The 27,157-nt window shown below is 33.0% G+C and overlaps 1 protein-coding gene across 2 annotated transcripts in view; it reads right to left on the bottom strand.

Moving 5' to 3' along the window:
* LOC130440723 (hillarin) overlaps nucleotides 1–27,157 on the bottom strand; it is a 46,247-nt gene that overhangs the window by 4,584 nt on the left and 14,506 nt on the right. For both annotated transcript variants that reach the window (XM_056774024.1, XM_056774025.1), the window contains exons 4-11: nucleotides 12,707–12,823; nucleotides 8,896–9,089; nucleotides 7,417–7,603; nucleotides 6,609–6,742; nucleotides 5,338–5,481; nucleotides 4,434–4,652; nucleotides 3,208–3,416; nucleotides 1–131 (exon numbers count right to left, since the gene is read on the bottom strand). In XM_056774024.1, the coding sequence (XP_056630002.1) occupies nucleotides 1–131; nucleotides 3,208–3,416; nucleotides 4,434–4,652; nucleotides 5,338–5,481; nucleotides 6,609–6,742; nucleotides 7,417–7,603; nucleotides 8,896–9,089; nucleotides 12,707–12,823 (1,335 nt within the window). The remainder of the gene's footprint in view (nucleotides 132–3,207; nucleotides 3,417–4,433; nucleotides 4,653–5,337; nucleotides 5,482–6,608; nucleotides 6,743–7,416; nucleotides 7,604–8,895; nucleotides 9,090–12,706; nucleotides 12,824–27,157) is intronic.

The raw sequence follows: 27,157 nt of genomic DNA, 5'->3' as shown, positions 1-27,157 counted from the left end.
TTGCATTACGAATCTTTTAAGAGAAACTCCATCGAAGGTGTCACCTTCACTGTCGTAGAATTTCAGATTATAATGAAAGATGAGCGTGGCCTGCATGTGAGAGGGCATAGCAATTCGAACTGTGGCAGCACCTAAGAAAATAAATTTTCGTTATATAATTACTCAATAAAATTCTCTATATTAATTATTATTAGATTATTGAATCATAAAATGAGGGGAAAAGTGAAAGGAAAATGAAGAAGAGGCCGATCGCCTATGAACAAATCAAACAACGTATCTTTACACCAGATTGCAGATCGAGAAATACGAAAGGAGACAAAAAAAATGAAATAGAGACATTCCAAAGAGGTCCCAACCCCCATGACTAGCAGTAATAGAGAGAGGGAGTTGTGGAATATTGTTTAAGTAGTGAAATTTGAAATTTCACCTTTAACTGGTATTAAATTTTTGTGAGAAAGAAGAAATTAATAAAATAGTATTAAAATAAGAGATACATTAAATATTAAAAAAAAGAAGAAATTTGGAAAAAATAACTAATTCATATAATTAAAAGAAATTTACAAAATAATCTTAAAATAGAAGAAGATATTTAGTTTATATTTCGATTGAAAAATGAATAAGAAGTATTTTTGAAATAAGTGGAAGAAAAAGAAGAAATTCAATCAATTTATCGAATTCATTGAAGGCAAAATGCATATAAAATAGTCTCAAAATTGTTTTCCTTGTAGATCAAACTTTCCTTTTCATCCGAAAATATATTTTATATGATTAGAATGATTATGCATCTAGTTATTAAATCTTTATTTCTCAGAATAATTCGACCTAGTTATTATGTATTACATTTTGATTTTGCTTGAAATATAATATCGTGTTAGCTCTATGTTGTTTTAATAATTGAATGATCATCATTACCAAGTAATAACTAAGACGAAGACACAGAGAAATAACAATATATATATATATATATATATATATATATATATATATATATATACAGTGCTTTTCAGATAAAAGTATCCACCTTTAATAACTTTTGTAATACTGGTATTTAGAAAAAATCCAAAAACACGTCAATTTATGTTGGAAGGGGCAAGCATTATGGCTTATTTAAACTTACTGGAAAAGCCACCCCCTCACCCCTAGCAGCATCCCCTTTATTTTTTTAAATTACTTTTCATATTTTTTATGTAAAATTTGGATACTCCTCTTTGAGCTGATTTCAAAAATGTATAATACTTGTAGGTTAAAGTGGTTAGTTTATGAGATAAACAATTTTTCTTTTAAGAGCACAAATTTTACTTATTATTTACTTTCACCTTATTTGCCTGTACTAAAATGGGTTGTACAACAGTTCAAACTCTTTAATCTTTTTAACTGTGCTATTTATTCTACTTAAAAAATCCAAACAACAAAAAACTCTACTTTTTATTAAAGTTTGACATTGTCAACTAGAATTTGTAGTCACTATTGATAGTGTAATTTGATACATTATTTATTTTGTTTCTCTGAAAAGGTTTACTCTTTGCAAGAAAGAATTGAAATTGTAGGTTTATACTACCAAAATAATAATTGTGCAAGAGCTGCTGCTAGAATATTTAACGAATTACATGACGGAAGACATGCAACTCATAAGTATGTAATTCAACTGATGGAGAAATTTACCACAACAGGGTCTGTTTGCAATAAAGTGCATAAGCGAGAGGGACTCGTAAATAACGAAGCAATCCAAGTGGCAATTTTAGGGCAAGTCAGCTTAGAGGCTCAACAACCCCAATCGTTGTCAACAATAAGTAGAGCGATCGGTGTTTCATCTTCTACAGTTTTCCGAGTTCTACATAAATTCAAGTACCACCCATACAAAGTTAAGTTGGTGCACGAGTTGAATGAAGATGATTTTGATCGTCGTCTAGAGTTTTGCGAATCAATGACGCAAATTATCAATAACAATCCACAATTGTTAAACAATATTTGCTTTTCTGATGAATGCTCATGGTCATTAAATGGCTTAGTAAGTAGGCATAATTGTAGATATTGGGCTGAAAGTGATCCACATATTATGCGTGAATTCCATACACAACATCCCCAAAAGTTAAACGTTTGGTGTGGTATCCTAGGTGACCACATTGTCGGACCTTTCTTCATCAACGGAAATTTAAATGGTGAATCATATCTTGAGTTACTCAGGGAAGGGGTTGACCCACGTATTACAACAATAATAGAAAATGATGATAACATTTCCGAAGATTTACTGGTATTTCAACAAGACGGAGCTCCCCCACACTATGCTATGCCTGTCCGACAATTTTTAAACGAAACATTTCCCGCTCGTTGGATAGGTAGAAGGGGGCAGATGATGGAGTGGCCACCTAGGTCACCGAATTTAACACCCCTAGACTTCTTTTTATGGGGGTATTTAAAAACAAAAGTTTATGCTACCCAACCAGAATCTCTGGATGATTTACGAGAGAAGATAGAAAATGAATGTCGACAATTAAATCCAGCCGTATTAAGCAATGTCAGAGAGGCATTTCAAAATAGATCATACCATTGTATGGAAGTGAATGGTACTCATTTTGAACACTTATTGTAACTTCATAATAAATAGCACAGTTAAAAAGATTAAAGAGTTTAAACTGTTGTACAACCCATTTTAGTACAGGTAAATAAGGTGAAAGTAAATAATAAGTAAAATTTGTGCTCTTAAAAGAAAAATTGTTTATCTCATAAACTAACCACTTTAACCTACAAGTATTATACATTTTTGAAATCAGCTCAAAGAGGAGTATCCAAATTTTACATAAAAAATATGACAAGTAATTTAAAAAAATAAAGGGGATGCTGCTAGGGGTGAGGGGGTGGCTTTTCCAGTAAGTTTAAATAAGCCATAATGCTTGCCCCTTCCAACATAAATTGACGTGTTTTTGGATTTTTTCTAAATACCAGTATTACAAAAGTTATTAAAGGTGGATACTTTTATCTGAAAAGCACTGTATATATATATATATATATATATATATATATATATATATATATATATATATCATATATTCGGTTTGATACAGATTCAAATAGAGAGATTCAACACATTACGATCCTCACATTACAGTATGGCGTCAATTCATGACCTATTCGTAATTTATTTATCAGTCTAGATCTTCGAACAAAAAGATGAAATTATTGTGGTTATAAACACCTGATTTTTATTACCTGTAGAGTCCGTGTACATAACAGCTTTTGTATTAGGATCGGAGAAGTAAAGTCCGTATCGGAAAAACAATGATCGAACGAAAGGTAGCTCCTCAAACTCTTGTAAAGTAATAGGACTTTTGAGCAATTGCCATTCTGACTGCAGTGGGAAAAACTCGTAAATAAACTCTTTGGGATCAGTAAGAAAATAGTGGTCGTCGTATTCATATCTAAAACAAAAACATTTTTCCATCTGTTATAGTAAAATAAATATGTATATGCGCATTTCGAATATTGAATATTGAAGTTTTACAAAAAATACGAGCATAGCGAGGAACAAAGTTGGTGATTTTTTTATTTTTGAGGTATGTCAACAAGAATTTATGAATTTATTAAATAGGAAATCCACCCATTCCTATATTACTAGACTGTTATTGATCATATTAGTCAATGTCCTGTTGCAAATGGTTTGTTTGAACTATGGAGGGTAGAGAAGGAGGAACATCTCTGGGATAAAAAATGTGAGCTGATTTTTGATGGGAAAATAGGTGGCGCTGATTATAGAGGGTATTCTTTTTTTAATATTTTTAAACGTTGTTTAATTCTTTTCACCACCCTACTTAATATTCTGTTTTCGTTAGTTTATAGAAGCTGAAGCTAATTTCAGATATAGCAAGTGTTTAACTTCAGATCTAAATCCCATAGTACAATCAGCGCCACGTATTATCCCTACAGAATTCAGTCCATATTTTAAACGTATCGTCCATAAGAGATGTACCTCCTTCTCTACACTCCATAGTTTTAACGTTCACTTTGTCACTTGGAATCATCATCATCTGAATTAACGATTTACCACTTCTGCTCCATATTCGTTATAATTGCAAAGAAAATATTTAGGCTAAGGAGAAATGGTTTATGGAAAATCGTTCGTACGCTAAATTGTTCCCTCAAATCATTAATCACAATGATACAAAAAACTTTCAGATTACGAGAATTTGGGGCTTGTTTCCAATTTTTAGTATCTGGACATTGTTAACTGGGTATTTTTGTTGGAGTATCCAAATTTTAGCATTGCATTTCTTAAAAGGTCATGGTTGATTGTATGGAATAAATCTGGTATCTAATAAAATCGAAGACTAATCGAATTAAATCGAAACTAAATTTTAATTGATAGAGACCTCAAATCGAAATCATTCATCGCCAAAACTCTAATCACGGTTTAAATTGAAACAATTATTCTTACTTACCTCAAACTATCTGATTTAGCTTTATTACCAGCTTTTGGCGCTTCTTTAGCATTGACTAGATGTCTGGCTCCCCAGTTACATTGCACAAATCTCCACGCTCCAGCCACGTACACAGCATTCCAAGAGTTCCTGAATCTATTATCTTCGAATCGGACACCTGGTTGATATCCTGCTGATTTAGAGTAACCCTTAATCACCACACAATGGAGCCCAGCATAACTGCAAAAATATTAAATGAAATTTAATACCAGCTATTTCTTAATCTGTTTTACCAATTGGATGCTTCATGAGTACTTACAATAACACTGTTTTTTTACAATTAAGTTATATTTTTAAGTAACGCATCTAACAGATTACGAGGGCTGCTGTTTAAGTTTTGAAGTGGATAAATAAAAATCAATATTTATAATTGAATATGGCTTCATTGTTTTTCAAAATATTCTCAATTAAGATTAATATACTTTTGCATGTGTTTGAACCAACGATCGAAGAATTTGTGATTTGAACGCATCAACAGTTTCTTCGGATGGACTTTACGGCGAATGACCCATCAATTCGAAGTTTTAACTGTTGAAAAACGGTTTTGTTTGAACTGATGTATGAGAGCTCGCATTGTCATGGTGGAGAATGTTTCATCTTCTGCGATTGATTTCCCTGATTTTTTCGAACACTTGAGATCTGTCATGATCTCATAGTCGGCTTTTGAAGCACGGCGATTGAATTTTTAGAAGCTTTCTTTAAAATACAAAATAAGATTGCGTCATGAAAGTTTTAAATAGATATAAATATCTACTTTTGTTTGTAAGAATTAAATAAAAAGAAAATGAAAGTGAAAAAGTGAACGGGATGCAGTCCAGATCGTCAATATGACTTTTTTTAGGGCATTGTTTTATTGTTAACTCACCTGCATAATCTTTTAAAAAGCACATGATAGCTTTCAGTTCCATTTTTAATTCCTCGCAGCAATCCCATTGGCGTATCTCCTCTAAGGTTATCGTCAAAAGACATGGTATTCAAATTTTTTACCGTAATCCATCTGAATATTGTTCTGAAATAAAATATTCTCGTTATTCAAATATTATTTGTCACAACTCAATAACGTATGTAAAATTTGTAGTGCAATTTTCAAACAACGAAATAATGTCATTTATTCGCCATTTAAATTATATTTAAAGAGTCATTTTCTTCAATTCGTGTTGCATCGCATACTGAACGATGTGATTGTTTCACTTAATGACATCAAATAAGTGATGATTTCACTCAAGGACATCAAATTATCTGCCGTTTACAAGAAGCGACGTCTCATCAGTGCATTTCGCGGGATCGCTTCGAGTCGATTCGACCTACATCAATGAATAGAGTTAGTACCAAGTTAGATCCCATGTTTCGAAACATGCCTGGACCAGACTTGCAAACTAGCCTTGGACCTATCTAATTAACTAAGCCTAGCCCAAGCTTGCAAATCAGTCTTGGGTCTATCTGGACAACTAGGAATGGCCCGGGGTTGCAAACCATGCGTGGTACATTGTTATCATCCCCGAGTTTCATCAAGCCTGGCCCAGACTTGCAAACCAGTCTTGGGTCTATGTGGACAACCAGGCCTATCCCAGGGCTGAAAACCAAGTGAGGGACATTGTTATCATTCCAGAGTCCCGCCAAGCCTGGACCAGAGTTGTACATACTTGGCACAAGTTTGGGCCTATACTGGGCCCATAGTAAAATCCTATATGGGTCGTGCTTTTTAACGCGACGCGCCTCTGATGTTAGAAGAATGTCAAGATGTTTTCTGTTATTTTTGTTTCACGAAATCGTAAAACGATTTCTGTACATATAAGGAACTCTCATAAAAACTGTTGTAAATTTGATGAAAATACTGATTGGGCACCGCATATCATGAATATAATAAATTTAGAGACAGATAATACCTGCAAGTGGTTAGAACTAACACGCTGGAGTGAAGCGCAATCAGAGGAAGATTTTTATTTTTATCGAACGTTTCCAGCAAGTTTTAAAGTAGATAGTGGGGACGGATTTCGATTCTGCGTCCGCGAAAACACGAAAACACTTCATTGGGAACAACTCAGTTTTTTTCGTGTGCTGGTGTAATTACACATTCATTAATCTAATTAGCAATCGGGGTTCTACATTTATTATGATGGAAAATTAAATTAATACCTAGCTTTTTCTACATCCGATCCGCATCTTCCCACTAGTTGTCTAACTAAGTCTGTAAAGGATTTTTGGTCTTCTTGAGCTACTGATATTGCTATTTGATCTACGTTAGCAAATTCTACTGGATCATTATAAACCTGAAATAACACATGGAAGATTTAATTTAATTTTTCAATAACAAAAAAAATATTAAAACAGTATAAAATGAAAATAATAATTCTTGGGATTGTTAAAGTTGTTGGTGATTTTTGGAAAGTTTTCAGGGATGCAATCCCATTAATTGGTTTACTTTCCATGCATTATGACTTATGCTATAACCCTTCTAATAATAGTTTCCGTATTTCTTCTCAAAAAAGGCGTCTACGTTTGTGATAGCGTCCTCGCTTAAGGACATTATAGTGGGGCCCTGGAGGTAGTGAAAGCTGGTATTACTCCACTTCCATATTGGGAGCGAATGGTCTCGTCTTCCTTGAAAAACAAGGAAAATCCCTGGAAATACCAACGTGAGACCAGATATTAATTTCTATCATTTCTAAAAAGGTAACCACTTCTTTAGACCGTTTATCTGTGAACGGAGGTATCGTAAAAACCGTATTTTAATTATTTAACAAATACTACCAATTTAAAGGATGATCGGTCATAAATATCGATAACTTAGTTGCCTGGAATTATTAGTATCTTCAAAAAAACATTCCAGTTACAGTGGGAAAACACCAGACACCAAATTCAGTATAGAAATCGTTGCCATAATCAACATAAACTCAATCCTCTTTTCCATAAACCTCGATGATTAAACTGCTAATTATGTTACCTGAAATTTGCTTAGTGCTGGTGGAGCGGGTACAGGAGCGAGGCTAGGATAGGGCTGAACTTCCTCATTGTAACTGTCGTTGTGATCTAGATACAAAGATTCGGCTTGCATGAATTCACTACGTTTTTCATTGATAAGTTCCAACATTTCATGACTTTGTTTTTCTACCAACGCCGCCGTTGCCGCCCTAAAAAATAATGTTTTTTATTTAATTATTTAATGATACATGATGTTAACAAGGAACAATATCTTTTCAAAAGTGGTAGTATGTTCGTAAAGTGCAGGGAAGCAATTTCTTTTGCTTTCACGGAATTGAGAATATGTATGTGAAATAATGGCAATTTTATATAGATATTATTAAAGAAAATTATATTGAACTTTTAATTTTATTTACTGGTGACACTCGTTTTCCACGGATCCTTTATGAAATTGGATATTGAAGACTTGTTTCGGTAGGTTTATGCAACTTTACCCCTAATTGGTCGTGATTCCGTCGAAGGCGCGAGGTCCAATGTCTTCTTTCACAATTTGGAAAACTAATTAACCATCCAAGCTTCTTATCAAATTTTACCATCTTATATTACATTTTTAAGCATTACCAATTCGTAATAAAGTTTTCAGTTCTAATTCTGCTATTTTCTTTATCTCAAAGCATTTGAAGTCATTTTTCCGTGAAGACAAGACTCTGATCGAATGTTCGATCGAAAATAAAGGGATCTGCGTGGAATAAATTCTCAAGGTAAAATTTGAATTACGTGACGAATGTAGAAGGCTTAATATGGGGGCTAATAAGAAGATAATTGTCCAAAAATATTTATTTTAACGTGGAGCTTATAGTGCTTTTATTCGTTAATCTTTTGTTTGCTTGATCCTATGTGGTTGGTTGACTTGTTCTGAACTTTTCCTCGTGTCTTCTTCGTTCCCAGATATTCCTTGACCTGTCTCACATTCTCCATCTGTCTTAAGTGGTCGTATCATTTCACTTTTGTGGTTTCAATTATTTCAATATCGATGGAATATTAAGAAATTAAAAAATACATTCACATACAAACAAAAAAATGACGAAGCGAAATGAATAGAAGAATGTAAAAAGATGAAAAACCCATTCTATTAGTACATACCAAAATGATGATTATTTAATTAGCGATATTGACAACTTATTTTTAATGACGAACGTGAAGTTAATCAAATGTCTTATTTTGCATATTTCTACATTTACATTTATTATTTAAATGATTGTGTGCCAAGTGATAAAATAATTTCGTTTTGTCGATGAATCTGTTGCTAGGTTATAATATTGACAAAATTATTTAAACGAGAGGACAATATTTCAGTAGTATTATCATTTTTCAAAAGCTCTAATCCTGAAAGGAAATTATTCCATTATTAACTCGAATCCAAAGAATAAAAGCATTGAATATTATAGTATATTATTCACAAGGTGAAGTTTTAGAAAAGTAACTTCTAAAACTTACTCACCTCTCATGTTCTAACATTTTCCTAGTAAGCGATTCTTTTTTCTTGTCTCTTCTAAGCGTCATATTTTTTTCTAAGTCCTCCCTCTCTTGCTGATGTCTTAACGTCAAAATGTTTTGATCATCTCGTTTCCTCTTCATTTGCATTTCCCTCTCGAATTTTGATGTCAGCCTTTCAAGTTCTTTTTCCCATTCATCCTAAAAATACCATAAATAGTAATTAATATTATATATATTATAATATAATTAATATTATAGCTACTATTTTGATATTACGATACGAATTTCAAAAAAAACTTTAATAATAATATTTATTTTGCATTCATTTGATACGGATGATAAATTCGTTATCATATTTATATGGTAATATTGATATTACACAATGAAAGTGCCAGAAGTACGTGGCTTGACCTAGAGATGGCGGTAGTTGCTTGAAAAATACCACTGTATCAGAAAGTAAACAATCTATACATCATATGTTTCAATTTTGAAGACCCCATGTAGTTCAGTACACTTTTATTTGGAAAGCATTTAGCTCAACCAGTATGAATGTTGAACTAGATTCTACTCTCGTTTAGACTGCTCCATCGTTAAGTAAATTATTGCCTGCGAAGACTAACATCGCTGTGTTTGACCAAATGGGTTGACGACTACAGGAATGTTGTCTTTTCTTCTATTGAAAATGCCATATAATAGGCCTTTTAAAAAGTGCAGTACATCGCACATTTACTGAAAATTCGGACAATCTCACTCACAATACAACAAAAACAGTATTGTGAATATTAACGCCTAATTTTTGCTTTTTTTTTTCACTTTTTATAATAATACAAAACCACATGAAGATGAAAGTAAATTTTATCAACAAAACACCCTTCACATGTCGTAGTTGTAATGTTCATCACAAATATAGGATTCTTAATATTTTTCTAGTTTTGCGGCAATATTTTTTGAATTATTGGATGTACTTATGGATTGATAGCTCTATGAAGAAAATTTCTACTTGACTTTTTCTTTGAGACGTGATTTGTAAATCTAACGAACGATTTTCAACGAATGGAGTCCATCTCTCACGATTTTTTAGCAAACATTTTATTATTCTCATATTACAGAATATATGGTGTATGGCAGACGACTTCGAAAATATTATAGTAAAAAACTAGAGTAGAATTTTGATTTAGTATATGTATCAAGTATTTTTTACATTGTGTCTACTCCAGCTTTTGACCAGTTATAAAACTCAGTTAGTTTGGGTTTTTCCTCTGCACTGTCACAATTGTTATTTTTTTATGAGAGCCAAACAAAGTAGATAATTCTTTTTGCGTTTTCTATGCAGCCATTGCTGGTGGAATATATGGCTTATTTGTACCAACAATTTTGAAATTCGAAGATACTTAAATAAAAGTTCTGATTTCGCAAATTTGATGGCCTATAACTCAGAAACGAAGGGTCGTTCGAAACAAATTTGTCTCATATACAGCATTATTTTCACGTCATCTACTCACTCCCGAATTTTTTGCCACGGAACTCCCTGTATAAACATTCTATTACATTATAATGAAAATGCCCAATACATCTTGGAGGGAAAAGATGATTTCTAAAGATAATTACCGTCATTGTTATTCAAATGGCGTTTAAAACTGTTGATGTGGTCTATAAAACATAAACAATTAAAACGAACAAGGTCATAGAATTATTTTAATTCAGAAAAAAAATTATTTCGAAGGGGTAATTAGAATATTAATTTTACCATATTATCGTTGGTTGCAAATCAAGCAAATTCAGTATTGAATTGAAAATTATGAATTGGATGAAGTAATAATTTGTATGTTTATCTGATATGGATAAACTCAATAAATACCTAATCAGTTTCTAAACTCATTTAATCATTAGAAAGCTATAATTGCTGGTGGCGAATTTTGAATTTAGTATCGTATATCCAACTTATATTCAGCGTGAATATTCAAACTTGTACCGAGTGATTTTATGGCTGGTATCTTTTTGGCAACACTGCGTGAATCGTGTGTGATTGTCAAACTTGTTCAGTTTGGTCTTTAACTTAATCATGAATCGACTTAACGAACGAACAGCTCTTGAAAATTATTGAATTTTACTATGAAAATTCATGCTCGGTTAAGAAAGTGCATCGCGCACTTTTTCCAATTTATGGGCTGTTTGGACAGCCTATTGAGGGAATTATTCGGAAGCTTGTGACTAAATTTCTAACCCAGTTTACACTATTGGACAAACACGCAAACGTACAGTGAGGACCGAAGAAAATATTGCGGCTGTGTTACTGATGACCGTGAAATGTCGATTCGCAGCAATTGGGCCTCTGTTACTCCACTACGTGGAAAATTTTGCGAAAGGATTTGGGTGTAAAACCTCATATGGTATGGCTGGTGCAAGAATTGAAGCCACACGATCTCCCACAACGTCTAACATTTCGTGAATGGGCGCTAGCAAAGATATGCAAATTGTGTTCAATAACGAAGCTCATTTCTGGTTAAATGGATACGAAAACAAGCAAAATTGTTGTATCTGGAGTGAAGACCAGTTAGAAGCATTCCAAGAGCTACCAATGCATTCCGAAAAAGTCACTGTTTGGTGTGGATTATGGGCCGTATTTCTTCAAAAGCAACGATGGCCGGAACGTTACTATGAATGGCGAGCGCTACCGTGTGATGATTGACGATTTTTTTGTACAAAATGGAAAAATTGGACATGCCCGACATGTGGTTTCAACGGTGCCACATGCCAAATTGAGAGCCGCCTTCTGTAAACAGTTGATTTCACTTTTAGGGCCCGTTAATTGGCCGCATAGATCGTGTGATTTAACGCCTTTGGACTATTTCTTGTAGGACCATGCTAAGGTTAATGTCTGCAGAGATCAGAGATAAACCAATAGCAATTGATGCACTGGAATACCGACGATATGTTGGAGAGAGTGTGCTAAAATTGGACCTTGCTCTTGGGCTATCTAAAGCGGAGCCGCTGCCAATATTTGCATGGAATCATCTTCAAACATCAAATTATACTGATTGTTCTATCAATTACAATAAAGATTTCAACAATTTGTGTTTTTTTTTAAATCAAATCCTATACGGCTTAAAAAATTACTGATTATATTGAAACAAAATGGATGATGTAATGATTTTCTATACTATTAGAAACGTTATTAGGTATGAGTGCAGTTCAGAAAATTTTATGTTTTAAATGAAGTAGTATTGACGATAAATAACAAAATAAATAAGAAATAGTTGGTACTAGAAGAGTTCTTCTGCTTCATACTCGTAAAAAGAAGTTATTGAAATCAATAATAACTGGCTCAATTAATTCATCATAAATATTGTTATCTTTTCATATAGATACTAATTAAACTGTTCAAACTACCAGTACAGTAACACTTACAATTACACTGTCTGAGACGCGTTTCGATAACCAAGTTATCGTCTTCAGAACTAAAACCCATTAATTTGAGTTACTACTACTAAATTTCCTACCTTCCCTCGCGGAAAGCAATTCCGGTGGGAAAACTTCCTTAGTGGGAATACTCATATTTATTTCTTGAGTACTAAACTATAGAGTGGGCTGTAAGGAATGATCCCTTTGTCATTATTTAAACTGTTCTCACATATAATAATCTCAATGCTTTCGAATACATCCAACAATATATTATTGGATAAATGTTTAAAGTATATCCATTAATGTTTAGGAGCTTTAGTATATATGTTCAGCTCTAGCAAGCTCTAATAGATTTTGTTAGGTCACACTGTATATACAAAACTCTAAACTTATTCAAAGTTTCCTCAACTTACCCTGAATTCATCCCTAATTCGTTTCTCTTCTTCTTCTCTTTGCCTTTGGAACTTTCTATACAGGTCGTCTTCTTCTTTTCTATGTCTCATTTCTAATTTTTTCTGCTCATCTCGGTCCTGTAATAATACGTATTATCGAAATTACTAACAATTACAAAAGGATTCAAAGAATTATAATACGAGGTGTGGCCATTAAGTAACGAGATTAAGACTGCTACAGAAAAAGTAGACATGCTCCAAAGGTTAACTACTGTCTGGTATTAATATATAATATCTACCGTCTCTGTAGACAAACCAGTGTAGCCGTGGCTCTTGTTTGTATAGGGGTTGTTTTGTATTTCATTGTAAGAAAATGATCGATGTAAAAATAGACAAAGTATTGTTCTGAAACTTTACTTGAAACTGTAACTGAAAGAAGCTCGTAAAAATATTTGTATTGACACTTTGAATGCGATTATGTATTATATAATTATCATTTATTATGTAAAACAAGAACAATTATAGAAACTTCAATAAATAAGCCGCGAGCTGCACGTCTTATGTGTCAATGTTGTAAAATGTTTCGAACCTAGAATCGAAATTGGGAAATTACGGAGTCTATAAAATGAAACATTCTTGATAAAAAATATAACTTAATATTAGAATGTGATTGGCACATGTTTAATAACACAGGTGTCTGAACAAGCTTGAATCACAATTAATTAAGATCGATGTCAGTTGACTAGACTCACATTATCATTCGATCAAATAACGACAGTTTCTATTCTTTCGATTCAAAATAAATATGGTAAGCGTATAAACATCAATTGGAATTAAAAGTTTCATAAAAGAAAGTTGACAGTGAAATTCTTTAGTTGGAAAGAGAAATAAGAACTGAAGTGATGAAGATAAATAACAAATTGTTTCTTTTAATACAATTTAATATTATGTACGATTTCCAAATTAGTAAATTTTACAATCTACTTCAATTCTTGGAATTTTACATGTTTAGAAGAGTTGGCGCTTCATATGCATGATACTGTAGTTCATTCATTCAGTAATCTTTGAATAGCGAACGAAAAGGCAAAAAATTTTGTTTACCTTCCCTATTTCAAAGAGTGATGTCAATTTTTCATTTCACGATGCAATTACTTTCAATTCTCATTGCTAAAGCTCCATTAATTTTAAATTATGTCTCTTTTCAAATTCCTCACAACGTTTTCTTTACATCTTTAATTTTCCTGATCCATATAATTTTGTCAACTATAATCTTTGCTATTTCTTCTTCTATTTATGCTTTTAGGATGTTGCTTTTTCTCTCGCATTCGTTAGATATAATTAAAACAACTCAATGGTTTCTTTTTGCAACCCTACCAACTTCTTCATTGAATCCATCTCTATAACCTTTGTGTTTAGTTTTTAAGGAATTAACCATGTTGTTCGCTTCCAGCTATTACGTTTTACAGCTACATGTATGTGGTATGTTTAGCTTTACGATCCAAGGTATTATAAATTATTCATTCTGTAACTCCTTTACTTTCTGCTTCACAGATTCACCAATTTTTGTAAGACATAAATAAAAAGATAAAAAATTACAGTTTATCGCTTCACTGAAATTGTATAAGAAAAATAAAAAACCAATTTTAGTCACCACCTTTTAAGGGTGATATCTCGGAAAGGGGTGGGTATTATAGGAAAGACCCATCATACGAGCAATCACCATCTGAATTTAGATGTACCCTTTTGAAGCGAAAAAAATTTTAGAATAGTAAAAAGTATAACCACTTGAGAGATTGGGTACGAAACTAAAACGGAAGATGTTTGACTGGAATATTCAAAAAACAGTGAGACAGAATCTGAAACAAGCACATAATTGAATAAACCTCTATGTGAATGAAATCGGTGGATAGGGAATCAGTTCGTAGCCCAATTCGAGTTATTTGGTCGTGGAGAGAGCGCATTGTCATGGTGGGAGTACAGTTTTTCCTTTGCTAATGGAGTCGTTTTCTCTTCAGTTCATCGTCAAATCATTCCAACAATTCGACATAGTTCAGCCAAGTGGCCATTTTGCCATTCTACAGGTAGCCAATGTAGATCATATGCTGTTAATTCCAGAACACAATTCGAGTAATTTGATCGTGGAGAGAACATGTTATTATGGTGGAAGTACACTTTTTCCATTACGATGTGATGAAGGTTTTTCCTTGTTCTCGTACGAAGTTTTATTAATTATATTGGAATGAATTGCTTTCTTTTAAAATAGTGATTCCATTATCATTTTGTTATAGCGCGATAAATTAATTGCGAAGTTGCCGATTTGTAAAAGAAGATTCTAATTCACGTAAAATGGGCGTGTGAAACTGAATTTCAGCAATAAAATAAAGTGTATTTGTTATAACTCTCGATTATTGTAAATAGACGCCTCGTTATGTATTAACTAGGACACCTCGATAAATAGCCTGCAGCTTGGTGATGAATTTCCAATCAACGTCCTTCAAAAGTACGCCAACTGGATTGCTGAATTTATAACACAGAACACCCATCATAAAAATACTGTCGTCGACTTCTGGTGAAAGTAATTTAGACAAGAGTACATATTCAAGGTCGATAATGGTTATTAATCATTCACAATTCAATCCTGAAACGCAGTCGATACATTTCAGGTATAATTTTTCATAATTTTCTTAAATTTCTTAATTCTTTCATATGGTCTTCATTTTAGGTCTCTACCAATTAAGATTCCGTTTAAAAGGATATAATATTTACGTTTCGACTAGTTCCAGTTTGGTGCAGGAAATTTTCATTGATAAAGATCTAAAAATAAAGGTAATTTATCAACAAAATTTTCAATGATTTGTCTCACAGAAAGACAAACAAAACTTTATTTTACATTGGGCAAAAAACAGACGCCAAACGCTCGGAGACCACTGAAGAAGTGGGATGAGAGCTAGAGCTCAGCATCTCAAGAAGAGATTTCGTTATTAAAAGGTTACTATTAAAGAAAAAATAAGAACTACCTCTCTATCTCTACTAATCTTTGTTTAAGATCAACCCTTATTTTCTATTTGTTGATTATAAATTTTAATTTTTTAGCAAAATTTTTATTTTATCCACAGATTCGCAATAGGGTTGCACGATGGTAATGAAAATATAATAATTGGAGTACGATGAATTCTTATTCAGAATTTATCATTTCAATTTCTTCTAATTATGTTTGATTGATTTGATTTTTCTATACAATTTATCATTAATTTCCAGAACAATAACTGAAACGACGGTTTTTACTCTCATGTAAATAAACACGTGTTGTGTGTCTCCGTCAACAACGGCCAGTATCGTACCTGTACATATTGTACTTAACATTTTTTGCAAATAGTTTTAAATCAAAACAGAAACGTGTACGCGTTTTATTATGTAAGGTAAGTCGAATAATAAGCAAAGGAATACAATATTAAGTCACTGTTTTTCACCGATGAGTATTTGATTTATTTATAGGTTATTGTACAGTCAGTAATGCTAGCAAGACGCAAAGGGAGCAAGATATAAGACCACGAAGATCAGGCGAACAATGCAGATTTGCGTATGAGCACGGCGCAGTTACGTGAATCACAATCGGAACAGTCACGAGTTGAACAGACAATTAGAACGAAGAGGAACGCGCAGATTCATAATCATCAGACATAGAAGAATTGACCAACAACGTTAACAAGTTCTTCGAGCATTTACATCGATTTATTTCCTCCACTAGCATCTCAGTATAAGCCTGATGTTGAATATTACGCTCATTTCAAGAATTGTAATTTGAAATATATTCGTTACTTTAATGAAAAATACTTTATTAACCTAAATAAAGCATACTTACATTGTCTACAACCCTTTCGATAAAGGCCGCATGACATGGTGCAAGAAAACGTGCAAGAAATTGCATGCAATTCCTTGAAACGTCAAAATATTACATATACATGTCGTTTGACATGCTATATTCGTCATGGTTGCCACTAATCAAAATTCCAAAAGTAAAAGTAAACAATTTCCTAACCTCAAACTTTATTTAATATTTTGTGGGCAGTTTGAAATTGAAAATAACAAAGCTACTTAAAGTAAACAAGAAAAAAGTGACCGGTGCATCACTGGCAATAATTATATCTGCCTCTGATTTGCTTTTGGAGTCTGATGGACAGATTAGCTAGAGAATTAGACGAGAAAAACATAGAAAAATTAGTTGAGTATGGATGAAGAAACATTTGAAAAACTCCTAATGAAAATAAAACGTAATATTAGTAGATTAGAAACTCATTTGTGCATACTTTTGATCAAGAAATAATGCATCTTGCATTGCATTGCACGTTGTCTTGCATAATGTTAAGCGGCCTTAAGAACATCTCTACACACTTATAGAAAGTTAGTTATTTTTATTGTACTAGAAAAATATTTCCTAGATATAATTTATATGTCAAAACAACGTCAGATTGGACATGTTTTTAATCTAATTGACTGACACTGTATAAAAGAAAAGTCTATGAACTATTATAATAAATTTGCGGAAATTGTGAATAAATTTTTATCTTCGTATGATTTGTATGTTTTAAAATGTAAAATATGCGTTTGCCTCTCGATAAAACTTGCCTACGCGACGCTGTTAGTATGTTTTGGTATTCTGAAAAATATTGTAATAATCATATCTACTTAGCGAATATAACCTGTAAAGGAGTCGGTTCAAGCTTGATGAAGTTGTGAATATGACGCCACGTCATTTTTTTATCAAATATTTGGGCGTTATTTATACTATAAGGGGCGTGGGTATTTGTTTTCGATTGATTATATTGTGACTGGGTATTGGTCATGCATTTATGGTACATACTATAATGGTTTTTTTTTAAATAATAAACTTATTAAAATGACACACCTATTCTTATGTTTATAGCATCTATGAAAATTGACATTAAATAAATTTATTACACAAGTAGTAATCGCGTATTGAGTACAAATATTTTCATTATTCATCTGACACAGAAATCAATAGTTTTTTAATATTTGGTTTCTACTTTTAATTACAAAAAATGGAAACTGCCATTCGTTATTGATTATCCCAACTATAGTTCAATACTAATGCAAAATACGTATATTGCAAATATTGCAAAAAGTGCATGTTATTTGGACCAAATAAATATAACCCCATAAAATATAATTTTAGAATAAAATACTGAGCGTTAAATTTGGAATTAATTTTTGTTTGTTTCTGAGAATATCAATGTACAAAATGTGTATTTTCCAAATTTTTGTGCATATTTTATTATTTTTTAGTGCATAGACTGCAAAATTTATCGCATTTAAATACGATATGAGTAAGAATACATAGCTTTCAAACTAAATGAAGAATGGGGACACGGTTCACTTAATGGAATACTGAAATAAGAAAGCAACGAGAACTTAGAATCTACATTGCAATGATTGGGAATATGGAAGGGAAACGTGGAAAACTAGAAAAAATAGAAACCATGGAAATGGACGCCCTGGAGCAAATAGAACGTCAAGATTAGATCCAATCAGAAACGATACAATAAAAAATATTGATGGAAAGCTTCGGAGAGGAAAGATTGCCAAAAAAAATAATGAAGTGGATCCTACAGGAGAATATAAAGAGAGGAGAACCAATATTACCATAAATGCATGGAATAAAAAAATCAATGAGTGTACGAAATCTGAACAAGAAAAAGTGTCAATTAGGTAACGAACAACGTCGTACGACTTTTTGGGTACAAAATGAATATTCCAACCCAAATTACTGCAACCACAATGAAATTGAGAATTCAAAATAGTAGGTTTATGGATTTTATAAACTCAGTCGCATAGAAACCAGGACACGGAATTGGCTTGACTCAGAATACAGTTCAATCAAGTTTAGCGGTTCGAAATGTTGTTTTAAAGAGAAAATTCCGAGAAATGTTGTCAGAAATGAGACCAAAAAGGACGAACATGGAGAATTATTGAATTTAGTGATCTAACGTGAAATCAGGAATAGAAAAAAGGTTTGCATGATTAAGCTACACAGAAAATTTCAGTAAAATAGCATTTACCGCTGCTATCATCTCTCAGTTATTCAAATCATCATCCATTTAGCAATTTTTCAAGTTTGTTAACAAAAAGTACTCGGAGAGAGCTAGATCAAGTAAATATAATTGAAATTAATCCACTTATCAGATTTATGTTAATCTCGGGAGAATAATATTTCGACTCGAATTCTTGAGAATGGTATTATTCATCGACTTGAATGACGAGTTCGAGTACTGCCTAAATATGTATGAAAGTCGAGCAAGGAAGATGAGTCGCAATATTGGGACTCTCAATCATTTTTTAAGTGACAAGTACATCGCACTGTTGGAGTAATGGTATGCTTATCTTTCAAGGTTTCCTTCAATTTCTTGAGAGATAATATGAATGCACCTCAGGTTATTAAAAATCCGACTATTAAAACCTTTTAATACTTCGATGTGGCACAAAATTGTCTCTACCTTGATCATTAAGATACCCGATTTTTCCTGAATTAAATATGTTTAGGATATAATCGGTGAAATTTTAAGGAATTCACTATGTACACTCCAAACTCTGATGACTCTTCGAAGTAAGATAAGATAGGTGACAGGTAACGAGATACCTCAAGAAGATATCAATAGTCTGATTAGGAGTATGTCTTCTTTGCAGTAACGAAGCCATTTAGATTAACCTCACCCGATTGAAGCAAAGTTTGAATTACTCACATATAATAAACTACTAATTATTAGCGAAGTGAAACATTAAGGTTTCTATGTCACATAATATATTAAAGATAATGAAGAAATGCCAATTGTTATTTACTATATTTTCAAATTGCTATATGAATAAAAACAATTTTTTTTAAAAATTATTGTCCCCTTGATTGTGCTAATTTAGCACTGTATTCCTATCTCAGTTCTCACAACGATTATATCTCTTAGAACGAGACAAATTTCACACCAGACCTAGATCGCGTTTGAGTGCACTGTATAATTTATATACAACGTACAACGTTCATTTGAAAAAAAATGCAAAACGCATTATAAAAGACAATTGCTAGAAGTATAATAAACAGAATTGTTACAAAATTCACCGCAACGGAAAGCATGAGGTAATCTCCAAAAGCTGGAAGACCAGAAATGAACAATGATGGAAAGCTAGATATCTTACTGTTATTGGATAGAAGACGATACTCATACAACTACAACAGAAATTGTCAAAATGTTAGTCAGTCGGTAGTAATAAAGTTTTGAAAGAAACAAAAATTGCACCCATATAAAGTTCAATTAGCTACAAAATCTTTGGGTACGAATCGTTCGTATTTCTTTCACGAGAATTCAACAGTTGAGCGATATTTGGAGCATCTTGATACAGCAGTACTAATTGCGGCATTTCCAGATCCGAATAATAGGAAAAACTTTGATTCCAGTGGTACCAATGAGAATGTTTACCTCTACATTATCTTAATGTTCTAAGATTTATGGATGCCCAGTTTGGTGAATAATAAGTCGTCGATTAATGGTTAGATAAGTGACTTAATCTTACACCCCTTGTTTTTTTTCTGTAGAACAGTCGGGGCTCCGTTAAGCGACTAGGCAATTTAGAAAACTTAATGGAACTAATTATTATTATCGAAAACTGTAATTATTACTAAAATGAATCGAGATTCTTATTTATTTTTTTGTTTGATGTTTCCTTGTGACCCATACTCAAATTATTTTTTTAAAATGCAGAAAAACAAGCTTTTGAAAATATTGTAAACAACCTATTTGCAAAACCATTGATGATTTTTGTCACTGAATAAAATGAACTGTTTGATGTGATTTTTCTTTTTTCTTGAACATAAATATTTCACTTTTTATGAAATTTGTGCATTATTTTATCATACACTCGCGAATAAATAAATCAAGGTTCACTTTATTCGACACAATTTTTTACAATGGTCATTTGATAGCAGCCCTATCAGGTGTTTTTTCAAAATGTCGGGTTCGGTGATTCCATTGTTTAAATTATGTTTTCCGACCTTGAAATATTTAATTGGCGTGACTACGTTTTCCAGTGTATAACAAAATTATACATAAGATAGGTATTTCGTTATAAAATACATAATGTAATGTTGATATAACTGACAAACAATGCAGTTAAATACACATAGAACGGACGTTATCGAGAAGTGCACTTCCTGCATGAAGAGTGAATGATCATCACCGTGTACCTTCCATAACAAGATAGAAGTGGAATTGTGTATTCACAATCGAATCAGTAGCTTTCTAGGTACTTACCATTAAAGAAATACTAAAAGTACATATATGTAGAACAAGATTTTCTTTTTTTTTAACAGTTTATCTACTCTTTAAATATTAGTTATTATCCATAAAAAATAATTGTGTAACAGTACGACAATTGTCGTACTGGTTACGATTAGGTAGAACATTACTTTTTATCTTCAATCAAATCTTTATATGGTCAATACTTGTGAATGCTTAATAAAAATAAGAGAGGATAACGTTTAATCATCATAAAATTGAGTATATTGTTTTTGGGGAGTCGTTTTGGCTTTACAGCAACTCTGCACCTATACCTAAAAGATATTTTCTACAATACTTTACATCTTATTGTTCTGCTCCCAAACGAGGCTATTTTTTTGGGGTCTTTATGTCCCACTTCCCTACTCCTTCAAGGTACTGGAGCTTTTTAACGAAATAGGCTGTACATTCACAGAGTAGATGCTCTGCTGTGTCCATGGCTTGTTCGCAGAATCTGCAGTTGTTTCATATCGTTTGTCTTCATTACGAGAAATTCTTCAGATTTCTTAGCGGATGTGGAATCTTTTAGATTATCTTAGGCTTGGAGTGTTTCTCCACTAAGATTCTTTAACCATTCGTTCAGTTCGTTCTTAATGTCGCATCTCGTAAGGCCACGGACGTGCTCTGGTCCAGTTTTTGCCTGGTAAAGCCTGGTGGCCTGGAAGCTAAATTAGGGTTACCTTAATTCGATGTATGGACTCTTGCAGAACAAACATTCACAAAATATTTAAATTTAAATATAAAGACTGGATCGTAATAGTATTCTATGTTTTTGTATTCCATTTTGAAACTGATATGGAGAATCATATGAAGTGGAAGATGTTGGCCGGGAACTTAAGATTCAGATTTGCCTCAAATTTTTAAGTATCAAACCTGAAAAAGATGTCGCTAAGAAATCCAAAATATAGTTGTTGGAGTATAGCAACGATGCGCACACTAAATATAATTGTGCCTGTGCGAAATGAAAATGCCAGGTAGACGGGAAACCAAGAGAGCCAAATTTTATTGCTCTTCCCCTTCCGTCTGAAGAGCCCCGAAGGATGACCCACCACGGTCAGTCCGCCACCAGCCCACGCGACAGCCAGTCGCATTCAGCAGTTCACATCCAGTTATCAGTGTTTTTTACAGTCCATTCATTTATAATTAAACGAAAGACTTTTTCAAGTGCATTTTATATACTGCGTTACGTGCATACTTTTATTCATGTATTATTGTGCTTCATTTATGTATTATTAATAAAGTCAATCTAATAATACTTATTGTTTATTAACATTTAACAACAGGTTAAGCACTGAAGTGAACTAAAGTAAAGTGAATTTTTCGCACGATGGCAGAAAGCGTAAGGTATAACGTGCAAAAATTGAACAGTGACAATTACTCCACATGGAGTTTCAAAGTGAAGTTGCTATTGATAAAAGACGGTTTGTGGGACGTGGTTCGTCAAGATAAAGATGCGGCCACTACAGTTCCTCCCGCAGCCGGAGCCGACACCGCCGCGATCGCTGCTGCTGGCGCAGCTACTGCTACAGCCGTTACCGCTTGGCAGAAGAAGGATCAAGACGCTCAAGTCGTGATTGGCTTGACAGTTGAAGATAGCCAATTGCGATTCATCAAGGAGAAGAAAACGGCGCACGATCAATGGGAGGCATTGAAGTCACATCACCAAAAGAATACAACTTCAAATAAGGTACACCTTTTAAAGCGCGTTGTTCGCATGACTCTCGAAGAGAGGGGAGACATGGAAGCTCACGTTGCGAAAATGTCAGAATATTTTGATAAGCTCGCTGCACTAGGCGTAGAAATGAAGGACGACGTAATTGCTTGTTTCTATTTATCGAGTTTGCCGGAGTCTTACGACACTCTCACTACGGCTTTGGAGAGTAGGCCCGAATCAGACCTCACCTCTGAATTCGTGAAGAGTCGATTAATCGACGAATTCATGAGGCGCAAAGGGGCTCAAGAAGTAAGGGAGATTTCAGGCAAAGAAACAGCGATGAAGGCCGAGCATAAAGCAAATAGCAAATAGCAGTCAATCTAATAATACTTATTGTTTATTAACATTTAACAACAATAGTCATCAAATGTTACGCATACTTCAAACGCAGGTGAGTGGGTTAATTATAGTAATGATGCTATTGAAAGCGATCCGCTCCATCTCTCTGATGACAGACCCAATCCTGCTCTCAGCAATGATCGTATGGGACATAAAAATATAAAAGTTAGAAGAAGAGACTTCTCTCGATATAAACAAGTGCAAACTGATAATACCACAAACACTGATGTATCGTGTTCGCCAATAAAAAAGCACAAAAGGCTTTTGACTCAATTTGTGAGTGGATTGAAAAGAAACTAAAATAAATTTTTGATTATTTTTAAACCAAAATTTCACTCCAACTTTGATAAACTTAGATTCGAGGGCGCTAAGGTGTTTTCTGGAAAGAGGCTTTGGAAAATTGTAGTGTAAATGCTTGGGATAATTGTGCTAGACATACTGAAAAAAATATAGAAGGATCGGTTTAGTCGACAACGAAATTTGATGAATGTAGATATCGAACCAGTGATAATAAATATTGATGAAGACAGCTTAAAGTTCGTCCATTTCGTCAAAAAACATGGAATATCATTTCGTTGAAAGCCAATAATGTTGTCTTTAATGAAAACTATCACAAATTACTTAAATGAATCGAAAATAAATTGTAAATGTCATTGTTATGTTGATAAAAAAAATTGAAGGATTGATTTAGTCAAGAACGAAAATTGTTGAATGTAGATTTTGAACCAGTAATAATAAATATTGGTGAAGACAGCTGAAATTCCGAATCCGATGGACTCTAAAGCAAGATTCACGAGTGTGAATCTACTAACGCTCCTAATATAAATCAGTTTATAACGTGTAATTTTCATTTAGTTAAGAGAACACCCAGTTGGTAAACTAAACATTATTTCACATTTAGTCCAGTGACCACAGCCTCTGGTTTTCTGGATTTAGGTAGTTCTCAGGCCGCTAAGCGATATATTTTTGTTCAAATTTTCAAAATTCCGAATTTTGCAAATAACTCAAAATCTATGTTAAATTTCGGAAAAAGTGAACGGATCAAAAATGTAGTTTAAGAAATTTTCTACAAAAAAGGTTTCCTGTGATTTTTTCCTAAGAGCTGTCATTTCTTTGTAAAATGAGCTCAAGCTTCGAGGTCGCATCTTACTCGCCCCACGTAGAGTCTGAGGGAAATTACCTCCCCGGCCGAAAAAGAAACTGCTATGTCTCCTTGAAAACTCAACATTTCTGGACAAAAGAAAGTGCATTTTACTCGTTAGAGTCTCTACTTTTTAACTGCATATGCAAAAAATTCAGATTTGTAAAATTTTCTTGGAAAAACAACACGAACGGGATTGTTTTTTGCTGGTTGCCTGGGTGAACTTAAACACATTTGTCTGTGACTCTGCTATACCCAGCAGCGAACCCCTTGCATGAGGTCGTCAATTAGACGATTACCTTTAAAATGAGACCAATTATACTTTTGAACTCACTCTGTAATAGGAAAAAACTGCTTTTATCACTACTGTATTCACTGGACTATGTGGAGAACTACATAAGAGTTTTAAATGTTGATACTAAACAAATTCTCTGAATACTTAGTTTTGCAAAACTAGAATTCTATTGGAAATTAGTCTTTAACATAACAAGAATGGACTTTGAAGAATGGAAATATAAAAAAAAATTTATCATAATATTAACGAAGACTAATATTTTGAAAAATTTCTGTTTCCAGATAAATGTATCACATAATTGAATAAATCTTATCGGTACAGGAAATGTAATATAGTCACACTATAAATGGTGAGAGTTCAGTGCCACTTCAATATCATTTAGCACGTCGATATAAAAGGCGTGCAACTTAATTTGTGAGTGGGTTGAAAACAAACTAAAATAAATTTCTAATTATTTTTAAACCAAAATTTCACTCCAATCTTTGGTAACTAACTAATCTTGAAGTTTTTTTCCCATGCTTGTGTAGATAGTGTCTCTCAAACGTCGATTGAGGACGCCGGATTATTTTCCAACCTCTGCATCCATTTTTTTGTGGTAATCATTAAATATCTTTACAAAAAGATATAAGAGCCGCCCTACTGCAAACTGAATAGCAAACAACTTGTCCAGGTCCGCATCACAATATTTAATTTTCAGTATCAGCGATTCATTTAAAAGTATAGATAAACCATAAAATTACACAAAAAACTAACCCCTTGAAATCGCCAAAGTAAAACCAGTTACTTAATCGAATAATACTGAGGAAATAATTCGCGTAAATAGTAGTAAATAAATAAATACATAATTTTGTGATCAATAGTTAGTGTTAATGGCGAGAGCTCTAGCTCTTTAGTATCATGGAATGTTGAAAACAGTAACTGATTGTTTTGTTGTATAACACATTCCATTTGTAGAAATTTACCATACAAATGCACCGAATACATACATATCTTTGAATAAATTGAATTATTACAAATGAGTTGATATTGTTTTTCAAGAAGAAACATTGTATTTAAGAAAATTGTGGTGGTCTTGTTGTTTGTTCCCACAATTTTATTCTTTACTTATGTAATGTCCTGTATATATAAAGTATGAGACTGAACACAACTTTCAATTTCATATCCGCTCCTAGCCTTTCGTCTACATACTTCCACTTGAATTACTACATATATCCTTAAAAATGGGTCGACGACATCAGTGTTGGTAGAAAGTGTAATTTGATATACTTTTTATCAATTCGGTTTAATCTAATCCAGAGGAAGAATCTTTAGATCATTGATCTTGCAATTATGCAAATAATGTCGCAGAAGTGTGTGAGAAAAGTGAAACTATTAGTTAAATCTGAATCATTAAATCGCTCGTATGCTCGATAAATTGATTAATAGAAAGTAGAATGTTCAGTTTTTCTAATGGATATATATCGAACACAGTACAAGGACTTATTTCTCCATAAACAATTAGCAAAAAAATTAATTATAGTATATTTTGAAACTACTAACTTGAAAAACTAACCTAGGAGGAAACAGCCAACTTATTTTTTTCTGTAGCTTAGTGAAAATTATCGAATAAAATACCATAAGATACCAGTAAAAATTCATTGTCTATAGCAGTGTATTTTAGCCTAAAGGGGGCGCAACCATATCAAATTAAAAATCGATAATTATTATTAAAACAATTATTCACAGAACAAAAGCAAAATGATATTTATTCTATACTTTTCAATTGAAAGAAATGAGAGTGACTTTAATAATTATTAGTGATCCCCTTTGGATCTGTCTGGAGCGGCAAATTTTATTAAAAGAAAGTTTTATGATAAAAATGGACAAGTGGCCATTGTTCGATTATACCCTGGTTTAACTTGGTTAGCAGACAGAATCATAGATAACAATTCAAAGCATCCTCCATATTCTTCTTTCTTCCATTTTTTGACACATTTTTTCGCTTAACATTTACTCCTTGGTGCATTAGACTCATTGCTATCTCTAGTATATCGATCAATTTTTTCTTTTTTATAATAAACAATAAGAGTTTGTTTATTTTCATGATGTGTATTAAAAACAATAAAAATCAATAGCACTAGGAAAAGTTTTCAATTCCACCAAATCACATTTTTTTATATTATTCGCTTCTTTTCCTACCCGATGCTTATTTGAATGAAATTATGGTTTGTCCAACGCCAAATTTCAAGAAAAATTGTGTGGCTTGGCGTGGTTACTTCGCACAGGTCATTAGCAGGTTCAGAGGCAGTCCCATGTTCATATTGTAACTAGTGATCTTCTAGGATTTCGTCTGTATCATTTGCGTTATCTTCGGCTTCATCAAACCACTGCATCAAAGTCTCTTCGAAGGTTTTATCACCATAACACCCCCTTCTTGACAGTCCAGCGGTTATTTTATAATACAAAAAAACTCTTAATAGAAAGGTGGCGTTTGGTAGACCAGGATAGACTTAATTTCAATTGTCCACCTAAATTCCATTAGAAATTCGAAAGTAAGATTTAAGAAAGCTGCCCAATCACTTAAGGACTACATGGCTTGTCCTCAGACGTGTAAGTTTATAAATAATTTCAATTCCATTTACTTAGCAGTCTACCAGTCTTTGCA

This window comes from Diorhabda sublineata, chromosome 2, assembly GCF_026230105.1.
Source record: "Diorhabda sublineata isolate icDioSubl1.1 chromosome 2, icDioSubl1.1, whole genome shotgun sequence".
In the NCBI taxonomy this organism is placed as follows: domain Eukaryota; kingdom Metazoa; phylum Arthropoda; class Insecta; order Coleoptera; family Chrysomelidae; genus Diorhabda; species Diorhabda sublineata.
The sequence above is the reverse complement of the archived record's forward strand: the minus strand, read 5'-3'. Positions and strand labels throughout refer to the sequence as shown.